Below are 12,539 nucleotides of genomic sequence, written 5' to 3'. Positions count from 1 at the left end.
GAATTTAGTTTGAGGTGCCAAGTAAATTTGTTTCCTATCCATCCGTCAAGATTGACTGTTTACATCAAAATAAACTGTCACTCTGACCCCTTCCAGGGAAATCCTCTAAAGATACTACACTCCCTTGCTGCAGATGTTGTTTATAAGGAAAACCATCAACCCAGCAGGGTGCTTTCCCACTTCACTGCTCTGGACAGTGATGCTTGGACACTGCTTGGCAGATTCCTTGTTGAGATGACATCAATTTTAATGAAATTACAATGAAATAACAGAGATGCCTCTGATGACACGCTGCATTTCCTTACAGAGACAAAGGAAATGGAGAAGGAAATGATAAAGTGAGAGAAAAATCTGCAACTAGTTGATGTCATTGCTACTGGTCCCCCATTTCTTATTTGTCCTTAATGGACCCCAGTATGATGCTTAAGAGACACCGTAAGAGTTCCCAAATGAATGCTCTATAAAATCTGAGAATCGTGACAACTTGATGAACAAACATTTACCTAAACCTGTTCTAAGCCTCATAATCCTTTGATGAAAACAAATTTACCATGTAATTCAAAAGCAGTGGCTGGAGAATTCCTTCACATTTCATTTAAACTGAACACCCATTTTGAGTGGGATGATCACAGGGTAGATAAAGCAAAAGAATCCAACCTCAGCAGCAGTCTGGCACCCCAGTGCAGCCAGGCCTCCCCAATGCAGACAGGCATCTGCAGTGCAGACAGGCCTCCCCAGTGCAGACTGCAGTACAGACAGGAACCCCAGTGCAGACAGGCATCTCTAGTAAAGCCTGGCATCCCCAGTACCTGAACACTGTTCCCAACAAGATGTATCAGAGACAGTGAAGAGAATATTTGGACAGTTGGAGGACACCCAGCTAGGGCCAAACAAAAACCAGGTAGCATGCACAGATTCATTGAAGACTTCTTAGAATATCAACAAAGCTGTCTTGAAGAATATGCTAATATTATTCTGTATTCTGATAGAAAACAGCAGCCAATGCAGGAAGAAGAGCCTGGGAAAGATTCAAGATACCAAGTAGTACACATGTGTTCTAAGAAGAAAACCATAAGTCAGCAGTGGGCAGAGTCTCTATACCAAGGAGATAGGGTTAGAAATGATGGCGTAGCCTAAAATTAGACTGAGAATTATAAAAGACCCAGAAGTAAACATTTCTAGTTAAAGTTGGTATACAAAGTTACAGTGGGTAGCACAAATGATCTAGAGTGATTAGAAGTTTCTCATATGCTGATGACCAATTAAAAAATGTCTTTACTGCCACAAAGGGTGCACACCTGAAATCCCAGCATTCAGAGACTGAGGCAGGAGGATGAAGAACTGGAGTCCAGCCTGGGCTAATTGCAAGACCATGTTTCATAAAAACCAAGTGTTTACCCTTTGTAATCAGATGGAGTAATGTGCTATTACATGGGCTTGGGCAGTGTAACACACCCTCAGGTGTTCCCATCAGAAACCTATCCTCATCTGTAGTCACCTTCTATGGTTTCCATTTCCTTCATTCAACCACAAACTGAAAGTACTGAATCAGGAATTTCAAACATATAGTCTTCATCCACATAATTTTTATTCCAGTATGTGCTTATAACTTTTTATAATTACTACATAGTGCTGCTAATTTTGTACTATAACTATTTTATAAGGTAAACCTTATCATAAGTATATATAACAAGAAAAACAGTATATAGAGAGATTAGCACAATCTATGGGATCTGAGAACATATCCACTGACAATAAATGTCATTATATTTTAATATGTATGCTATTTTTCATATAAATATATTAAATTTTCTTTAGTCTGCATATCTCATAAGTGAAGGTTCCTGCCATTCATCAGTCCTGATAAGAAATCAAACTACGTATGTGACAGCTTTAGACAACTTCTTCAGCCCCAGGGATGATGGTGCAAGTGGCCTGGTCAAGTCATCACTGGTAGGTCATGAAAATGGGCCAGACTCCTGGCACAGTGGAACTCTGCCACTTTTGAGCAGGCCTAGCAAAGACAGATGGTGAGAGGACCCTGTCTCAAGGTCTCCACTCCTGTCCATCTCTATGCCTTCCCTTCTCTCCCCTACTGCTTACACTCACTAATCACCAGAACTCTGCAGATTACACCTCAATAAAGCCCCGTGTCAGCACTACTTTTCCACTGGGTACCGAAATTTAAGTATATCCTAGTCTCTCCTACATCCCAACTCAGCCTGTGCTGCCATGTTAATTTCCCTAGGTCAATCTGTTACTTACGACTCCTATGGGGGAGAAGTCCTGTTCTTTAGACCCTGTTCATGGTACCTCTGTTCACACCCTCACCCTTGTATTTCCCATTAAGCCCCTGACCACAAATACACCTTTCAGGTGTGCTAAAAGACTTGCCTTTCCTTATACCATCATCTCTACATTGTCCCCACATCCTTGTCCTTTTTGCAGCTATCTTCTCCTTGTCTCACCAATTCTCAAGCATATTCACCCTTCAAGATCCTACTTCCTCCCCCAAATCCTTCTCTAATTATTTCCCCTGAACAATCTCCCTTCCATAGCTTTGTCTCTAACTTATATTTACCATACCCATAGCATGCAACTCTCTGCATAAGATAAAAATATAATGTTGCCAACTGCATTCTGCCAAACAGAGGAAGCCAAAGAACAAGTATGTTTGCTGCACAAATGCACCTCCAGCCTCTCTTGACACGTTGGACATCTGGTAGACCAGGCATGCCCCATCCAGGCCCTCCACTCCCAACACCACAGGTAAATCACACAGCCAGTAGCTATTTCCAGTCTTTTGTTCTCCTAGCTGAGAGTGTCTGCTTAGCCCTTACAGACAGGAGAGTTTATACTGCTGTGGTAAACAATCAGTAAGTTTTGAGAGATGAACAACAGGATTTACCTGGAGTTGAAGAAACGTGTGTCATGTTGTAGAATATTAGTTGAAGATGTGTTACATTTGTTTATGTTGTGGAACATTTGTTTAATGACGCAAAGAAGTGTTGCTTTCTTTTATGTTGCATTTTAACTCTGCTAAGGTGTGTTACTGTGCCTGCCTAAAACACCTGATTGGGCTAATAAAAATCTGAACAGCCAATAGCTAGGCATGAGAAATGGCTGGCAGGCACAGAAAATAAATAGAAGGAAAAATCTGGGAAGAAGAGATGGAGGAGTGAGAAAAGAAGGAAAGAGGATATCAGGGGACAGCCCACCCAGTTACACAGCAACTAACAGAATAATAAGTAAAGAAAGGTATACAGAGAAAGATAAAAGCCCACCGTCAAAAGGTAGATGGGCTAATTTAAATTAATAAAAGCTGGCTAGAAAGAAGTCAGGCTAAGGACAAGAATTCATAAATGAGAAACAGCAACAAGGTCAGAAAGGAAAAATGCCACCTGCCTGATGGAATGACAGTGATGTTCCAAAGGATGCCTGTGAAAACCTGATACATATGCTCTAAATTAGACACCATGGGGAAGCCATAGAACTTTCTGACTTGTGGAATTGCTCAAGTGCAGAATGTGTCTCTCGGAGAGGACTGACTTTCCTTCCCTTGGCAGTTCAAGCAGAGGCTGTCCCAACCTGCAGAGGGGTACGTACGCAATGTAGAGCCAGTCCATTGACAGAAATAACACAAAACGAAGCAGCAGTCTCTAGACTGTAATGCCTGTGTGAGAGGAGCCTCGAGAAGGAAGCTAGACAGTATGCTAAGGCTGATATGAAGAACTGGCAGGGAGAAAGAAGTCAAAACTAAAACAACCCTCAAGTGACTGTGTCGGAGACCAGCTAGACTGTTTCCACACTGCTCATTTCAAAGACAGCACAGCGCGAGTCTGATAGGTTTTCCCAGTTCCCACTGGGGAGAGCATGAGGGAGATGATCAGTGGCCCCAGCCTGAGAAAGTCTCAGAAGAGCTACACGGTAGAGAGGCTGGGATCAAAAATGCTCCAGTTCACCGTAAGGCAGAGTTTCCAGATGTAACTATACGCAGGAACTGCATCACTAGGATGACACTAACATTTTTGGTTTATGAAGCATAAACACTGCAATCATACTATAAAAATTGTGTCATCATTTGGGGTAATTCTTTGTGAGTTTTTGTTTTGTTTTGTTATGTTTTGTTTTTAATAATAAACACAGGAAAAAAATAAAAAGGAAAGAAAAATGACTGTTTACCACCACAAATATCCTCAAAGAAACTAAGTTCTCAACAGTAAGTAATAAAAAGTCAGATTTAATTCCTAAAAGAGAAAGTTGTGCTTATGATATTAATATTATTTTTTACTTTAAAAAGATAATTTGTGGACCTGAAAAAAATGACTCTTCGGGTGAAAGCACTTTCTGTGAAGCCTGATAACCTGAATTTGATCCCAAGAACCCATGTAAAGGTAGAGGGAGATATAGAATCATAAAATTGTCCTCTGACCTCCTCATGCACAAACCATCAAGACACACACACACACACACACACACACACACACACACACACACACACGAGCGCGCGTGCGGTGCATGTGCGTGCACTAATAAAAAATAATAATTAAAACAATGTTTTTTAAAGCATGTGAGTATAATCCTAGCATGTGAGAGAGGCAGGAGGATTGCTAGGACTTCAAAACCATCTCCAGTACATAGTGATTTTCAGGCTAGACTGGATAACTTACTGAGATCCTATCTCAAAAACAAAATAACCAACAAATAAATAAATGAATGAAGTTTAAAAGACATCACATCGTTACCAGGGAACACCTCCAATTAGACAAGAAGTGCTCCCCTCCCTCCTCAAGCCTCACTACACAAAAGAAGAGAATGTGCAAGGGCAGAATGACCAAGGGTAGAATTTAAAAGCAGCATAAAAATGCTTGGTTTCCAAAGAAACTAAGGAAGCTGCTAGTTGCCTGAAATTCTGATTTAGTAAAACGGAAATTACAGCAGAGATGCCCCCTGGAGGCACACCCACCATAGGACATGGCTTCCTGAAGCTAGCTCCCCAGTGCAGTCATGTTAGAGATGCTTAGGTGAATAGCTTCCTGCCCTGGAGAATGGCAAGAGTGTTCCCTTTGCCCTCTGCAACTTGAGGACACAGCAATGAGGTGATGTCTATGCAGCAGAGCAGGTTCTCCTCCGATGCTGCATCTGCACACACCCCAAGCTGAGAAGTCCCAGATTCCAGAACTGGAAAACAGAAACTCCTTGTAGTGGTTTGAAAGAAACTGGTCCCCAGAGGGTGTGGTATTAGTGGAAGCTGTGACCATGTTAGAATAGGTATGGCCTTGTTCAAGGAAGTATGTCACTGTTAAGGGTGGGCTTTGAGGTCTCCTATGCTCAAGCTACACCAAGTGAGATAGACTACTTCCTGTTGCCTTTGGATCAAGATGTAGAACTCTCAGTTACCTCTCTCTACCATGTGTATCTATATGCTGCCATGTCCCACTTTCAATGGACTGAATCTCTGAACCATAAGCCACCCAATTAAATGTTTCCTTTGTAATAGTTGCAGTGGTCATGGTGTCTCTTCATAGCAATAAGAACTAACTAAAACACTCATATTATTTATCAATCAAATAGTCTAATGTATTTTGTCATAGCAGCCAAAAGGAAAAAGACATCAGGACAGACTCAGAACTGAGGGGCATTGGGTATGCCTGGATATGGGTGGAAGCACAGAGTGGGAAACTGCAAGCAGGAAATGAAGGTCTCTAAAAAGAGTCGTTCACTCTACACCACATTCTCCATAGTCAAATAGCTGCCTTTACTGTCCCTGGCAGAGGAATAGAGAATAGGAACATAGCATGTGGTGATACTCTCTTGGCTGTTAACAACAGCCCAAATGCAAATGTCCACATGTAGGCCAGCCCTCCCTTCCCCCAAAAAGCAGAAACAACAAGCAGGTAAATTCCAAGAACACTGAGCCAACCTCCAGAACTACCTCTCCAGCACAGCCAGGTCACTGTCTGCTTCCATCACTGACCACATTACCAGAGCACAGCCTCTGCCTCTGTTCACTGAACTTCTAGAGCACACTTTAGAGTCATTCTTAGGTAGCAGTGGAGAGCCAGATCATTGTTTGACAAGAACCTCCAAAATGAAAAGTTAGAACTGAACTGAGGAGAAAGAACCCAGAACAAGCAAAATCCAGGCAGAAGGCAACAGAAAAGAACGAAGCAAGGGCTTGTTTCCATGAAACACTGATAGTGAAATTCAAAAGGAAATTAATGCAAACTATCAGCACCAAGTTTTAGAAACTAAAAATGTGAGAGCAAAAATGAAAAGTGGGTATGTGTTAACTTTTCAGCATCAGTCCAGACAGAGAGGAACAACTCCAAGGGGCAGGAAAAAGGACAGGAGGGAAGGAAGGACGATTCGGTGCCTTTGAATGTCCTGAGACAGGACCTATCATGTGTCAGAGTTAAAAGTGAATTCCTGTTAGGTAACTTTAAAAATAAATACCCAAAAATACAGTAACTCCAGGAGAAAACATTGTTCTATAAAGGAAACAGAATATAGTCTTGAGCAGAAATGGCAGGTGCAAGGTCATAGCAATAATGTTTTGAGTATTAATTTTACTAACTGCATAATTTAGGCATGTGGGGCAAAACCAGGACAGGAGAGGCTTTTAAGACCGCCTCCCCTTCCACAGCAGGGAGCCCGGAGAGCTCTTAAACATCAGAATAACATACACATGTTATTAGGAAATAAAGAGAAGCCATTTAAAAAGGTTCAGCCCCAAAAACAAACATCTAAGTACATACAGACTGAGAAGATTGTACTTATATATTTAGGAATATATATGTACATAAATTTACATATATGTATATAACAGCAATTAATGAAAAGTGGTCATGAGTTTGAAAAAGAGCAAGAAAAGGTATATGTGAGGGTTTGGAGAAAGGAAAGGGAAATGATGAAATTATATTATGACTTCAGCAAACAAAAAATAATTCTTAGAGATTCAAAGTAGTTGTTGCTAGAGAAAAACAAGTTGTAGGAGGAGTGAGATAGGCTGTAGCTAGAGGTAGAGAAAATAAAGAAATAGCCAACTATTCAAATTATGTCTGTATTCCATTTTGATAAAGAAAATACTTCCTTAAATAAATAATGGTGTTCAGAGTTTACAGAAGCTGAAATATCCTAAAAAAGGTAATAAACTACTCAAGACATTGTTTTTTTCAGTTACTTGTCTTTTTTAGATAAGTGTCCACTATGTAGATCAGACTAGCCTGTACTCACAGAGATCAACCTTCCTCTGCTTCTGGAGGGCTGGAATTAAAGGTGTGTGCCACCATGCACACCACCAATTAACTTTTAAGTTTGCTGAAATATTGAAAAGGAGAAATTACTGCAGTGACAGAAAGAGAACAGAGCATGTGAGGGAGGAAAGTCCCAGAGGACTGGAGGACAAAACCTGGAGCAGGACAGAAATACAGGTGGTTCTTCCTACCACTCAGGAGTGGAAGTCAGAGGAGGAAAAGGACAAAGGAGTATACCAAGTATATGGTAATGTAAAATATACCATAGCCAGAGGTAAACATCTCCAAGACATAGGAGGAACTTAGGAAGAAATATACTAACTCTATACAAAACACAGACTGTGCTTCAGGAGCCATCACAACCTTGATTAAACTTACAACAGCCTCAAAGAATACATGTTCTATCTCACAGATTTCAAATAAAGTGCCGAAACATGATAAGTTAAAGGAAGAAATCCGTACCTTCCTTGCCTAATGTCAGACCTAAAGGTTTTATGATTTAAAATACCTACCCTATCAATCTGAAGTTAACGTAAGCACAGCCTATTAAAGCTCACATCAACATCCAACATACTCTAATGTTCCATTCTTTCCAGGAGGAAAACGGTCATTATCCCCCTGAAAAACACAATGTTAATGCTTGTTTTTTTAATCTGCTTTCATCTCTCCTACAATTAAGCTGAAAACCAATTTCCCTGGAAATTTAATTTTTCCACAAACCATTTCAGATCCATTTCAACTAGGTTCACGAAGAAGGGTGTGTAAAACTAAACAAAACCAAGAGCTAGGTTTCCATTTAAATATCTGGCTAAGCTTCCATTTAAATATCCAGCTAGGTTTCCATTTAAATATCTGGCTGGGTTGAACTGTTATTAAAATCATTCTTGACATTAATAGAGAAGGGAAATTTAATTTGAAAAGTTTATCTTGAACATGAACAACATCAATAAATTCTGATCTTTGGTTTCACAAACCAGAAAAACGAAGAATTATAATTAAATGATTTCAGCTAATCAATAATTTTGAACAAGATGCACAGAAAAAAAAAAAACTCAAATAAACATGCCTGTGTATGTACTGCTTTCCCCACAGTTCGGTAAATGTTTGTTCAAGCAACAGAGGCGGCTCCAGGCACAGCTTTGGGAGAACAGCCAGCTGAGACAGCCATCACTTCACCCTCTTAGCCCTTCACAGCTATTTCAGAATATAATTCCCAGAAAATGCATCTTGTAAAGAACTATGAAGATAGAAATTGCATCGGTGCCCCCTTTAAGACCCTGTAAGTTAAATCAGAGATTGTCCACTTGCTCACAAAAGCGCAGAAACACACTTTCCAAAATACCTGATTTTGACTTTAGGATAACTTGAATGGTGTGTCCATCGTTGGTGACTTCACAGTCCCTGCAGACCACGTAATTCGGAGACAGACGGACATCCAGCAGCGACGGATCGTACCTAGCTTCTCTGGAATTTAGGTTGATAGGAGACTGGTACTCCCCGTTGGCATCGGGAAACACCAAGCCCCACTCAACACCTGAGGAGAAAATAACAAAAATTGAGAATAGGTTTTGTTTAAGTTAGCAACAATAAAATATAACATAAAAACTCATAATCCTTGATATTATAGCTATGACTACCATCTATATATAAATGAAATATGAGAAATGTGTATGGGTTTTTACATTCATTATGTGAGTGATCTGTTTATATTTATAATACCACACACGAAATTCTTTACTGTGTGTTTATATCTGTGCACACAGATGCCTTGATTTTAGGGATTTGGGAAACGTAAGTCATTTTTAAGTGATCAGAAAAAACGCCACAAGAATTTCCTCTGCTCATCAGTTCAATTACATGCAATACTTAGAAAATATCTGCAATGTTCAACATGCTCAGAGACAGCAGAAACCCTGTGGTGCTGAGTAGCAACACTTGTTTAAAAAGCAAATACAGTATCCCATGCACATGTTTATGGACTCCTTTGCGCTTTTTTCCCTCTGTATACAGTAAACATGGGCACTAATGTCTATTAGGAGTCCTGGGCTTCCGGGACAGATTTAGGAAACTCCTTTTAAAGTCTCCAAGAACACTGACCCAGCTTGAATTCGGGACGCATTTGGCGCATTTGGTTGTACTTCTCAAGACTAGGAAGCAACTAGGTTTGCTCCGGGCTGGGCTGCCTGAGAGCAGCAGGTGCGAACTGCGGACGGGCAGCCTCGGAGAGGAAGGCGCCGGACCGCGCCGGGCAGAGAAGCAGCGACAGCAGCCCCAGGAACCTACCTTCCTCGTAGCCCCACTCCACGCCCTCCTCCTCCTCCTCCTCGTCTTCCTCCTTCTCGGGGAAGGCAACTGCATCCTCGATGAAGCTCAGGTCAGCCATGGGCAGCTGTGCGGCACGGGTGCGGCAGGCGCGGGGCTGGGGGCCGCGCGGAGCGTGGCAGTCCCCGCGAGCGCGAGCAGCGGCGGCTTGGACTCAGGCTGGCGCGTTTTAAGGCCGGTGGGGGCGTGTCTGGCCTGAAGACCCGCCCCCTACTAACACCCTCCCTCCTCCCCCCCCCAACAGAGCCGCCAGCAGAAAGCCGAGCTGGGGTGGCTGCACCCCAGGAAGCCTGCTGCGCCCAAGCGCGACCCCAGGACCCGCCTGGCCCGGGCGCCTCACCTTGCTCCAGGCAATGTCCTGAAATGAGCGGATGGGTGGCCTTGGCATGGGAAGGGCATTGAAGACCGAGAACTCAATAAGACTGTGGTCAAAGGGTTTATTCCCCATCATTTACCCGTTAGTTTTGTTGGGGCTTGATTTTGTAAGACAGGGTCTCAAGGAGACCAGGCTGGCTTCAAACTCCTCCCTGTGGAGAAAGGAATGACCTTGAACTTCGTAAACACTGGGGTTGCAAGAATGCACCACCACAGCCTGGGTCGCTGTCCTGTGAGCTGGTTTTACTTTTTAATTCGTCCTTAGAGCACAGTGAAAATGTGCATAGCATTTTTTCCCTCAAGAAACTCCTACAAACATTTCAGGAAAAGAAAAGGACGAATTTAGCATCAAGAAGTAGGTATACTTTGGGAGGTCTTTACTAAATGTATTTCAAAGACAAGGAAACAGGGTGTTTGATTCCACTTTCTAAGTCCGGGGTGCTGCTTCAGACTCACCTTACTGCGTACACTGCTCCCAAGCAACTCGTGAAATCGTGCAAATAATGAAATGCACACATTACGAAACAAACAGGAACTTTCCCTGATCCAAAGAGGTCAAGTCGTTACCTCTGGAACATGTTTCCCAACCCCAGGCTAATGCTTCATCTCTGTGTTCCAGCCCTGTTCAGTAACCCCTAAGCTTCTGTTCTCCACATTTTAGGAGATATATTTGTATGATAAGCTCGGCTGCAGGCCTGGCGTACAATTTACCTTTTATATATCCTGTGCACACTCCAAAATGTCTGTGAGCAGATTAATGGACTGTGGTTCCTAGATCGTTACATCTTTATGCATGCTAGTTCCTCAAACAGGATGGAGATGATTAATTGGGGGACTTTGAGATGCTGGATTCCTATCCTTCACTGCCTGCTGGAACCTTAACTTTAAAAATCACATCACCATCTGTTAGATACGTCTTCAGAAAGTGGATGGAGGCTAAGGAGAAAAAAAATCAGGAGTTGGCCTACTTGACACTTTCTGAAAAGTGAAAATTGTTGACCAACTTCAGCACCAACAAAACCTATGGATTTCAAGCATATGCCATTTCTTTTCTCTATTACAGAGGCTGCAAACTGACTTCCCCATCCAGAAGAAAAAAATAATCAGACACTAAATTCACCCTGAATTCTCAGCCTTTCCACATATTTAGTGGCATTTTATCTGCTACTTAATAAGCCCCAGAGCCCACTCACCCATAAGCACTGACAAAAAGCATCCACCATTTTCTACTGTTGTTCATCTAAAAGGAATTTTGCATTTCTTTTTCACTTTACTTTCAAATCTTTTCACAAGACTGGATTTGTTTAGAGTTTCTTGTATATACTTTCACATTAATGAAATGCCATAGCTTATGAAGTCCACACAAAGACTATATAGGATGTCTATAACAAAATCCCTGGTCCATTCCAAACTCATCATTGATATTCCCCTGTGCCTCCCAAATGGGCATAGATGTGACATTGTGGCCCATTGTGTGACCACTAATTACATTTAAAGTACAAAATCAAATGACAGCCGACTCTCCTTGGCAGGTAAGTTTGTCATAAGTAAATAGTGTGCATATTTACAAGAGATAGGCTGAAAGTTTGTGTTGTTAATATTAAAGTTTGCAGCTAATAGGTACTGCTATTCAAAAAATGGGGCTGCTTATGAGACAGGCACTTGTTTGGCCCATATTTGTTCTTTCCGGATTTTCAACCTCTTTTGTATAATGTAACTCCTGTAAGCAAGTAAGCAGTACCTCCAGCTACATATGAGCTGTTCTGCTCTGCAACCAAATTTTCAATTACCATCCTTAATTGCTTTGAGACTGTGCACTTCACACACTGCTAATTACCAACACCTTAAGACCTCTGCACAGGTCCCCTGCTATATTACCACCAAAGATGGCATTTCTAGTTCTAGTTATTATAAAATTCTGTCATCAGAAAATCTAAACACAGATCAAAGATGTAGGCCAATTCTTTAGTTGACAAAATAGAACAAGCACTACCAAATCCAATGTCAGAATCTAAAAATATCCATGCTTTATATTATGATTGGAAGTATCTACTGGCTTGGGGTCCCTTTTGAGCTAATATCATATTGGAGTTTTTAAATTGAGTTTTCAAATTGCTCACACAGTGTTTGCATAACTGAGGTCAAACTATATCATCAAAACAATTTTGTAAAACTAAGATCTATAGAACTAGTTGCCATTTGATATAAGCAGAGATCCTGAAAGGGACAGTCTCCACTAGAGGTCAGAGGAGCAGAGAAAGTAGGATCGCTTCTCAGAACTTCTGGATTTTCCCATCCTCCCAACCGATCTTTCTCATCCTTATCTACCCTACTGAGACTTGCTTAGTGCATCTGTGAGTTTGGGTCCCAGCTGTCACCTTCCTCACCTTGCTTGTCCTTATCCTCTGGGAGCTCCTTGACAGGAGAGCTAGCTTGTGCATGACAAATGTTCGTTACGCAGATCTTCATTCCAGATCTGCAACAGTAGAGTCAGTGGATAACCCCAAAGGAATAAAACCTACTTCTGCCCACAAGGAAGTTACAGCTTCACGGCTAAAATGTCATGTGTGCATTCCATTTCACTTT

At 41.6% G+C, this 12,539-nt stretch overlaps 1 protein-coding gene across 1 annotated transcript in view; it reads right to left on the bottom strand.

The window, feature by feature from the left end:
* Ca8 (carbonic anhydrase 8) overlaps positions 1-9,639 on the bottom strand; it is a 90,469-nt gene extending 80,830 nt beyond the window's left edge. Inside the window, exons 1-2 of the mRNA XM_027398894.2 lie at positions 9,540-9,639; positions 8,599-8,790 (exon numbers count right to left, since the gene is read on the bottom strand). Of these exons, the coding sequence (XP_027254695.1) occupies positions 8,599-8,790; positions 9,540-9,639 (292 nt within the window). The remainder of the gene's footprint in view (positions 1-8,598; positions 8,791-9,539) is intronic.
* Between the last annotated feature and the right edge of the window lie 2,900 nt (positions 9,640-12,539).

Source organism: Cricetulus griseus, chromosome 2 (assembly GCF_003668045.3).
Source record: "Cricetulus griseus strain 17A/GY chromosome 2, alternate assembly CriGri-PICRH-1.0, whole genome shotgun sequence".
In the NCBI taxonomy this organism is placed as follows: Eukaryota; Metazoa; Chordata; class Mammalia; order Rodentia; family Cricetidae; genus Cricetulus; species Cricetulus griseus.
This window is presented reverse-complemented; position numbering and strand designations above follow the sequence as displayed.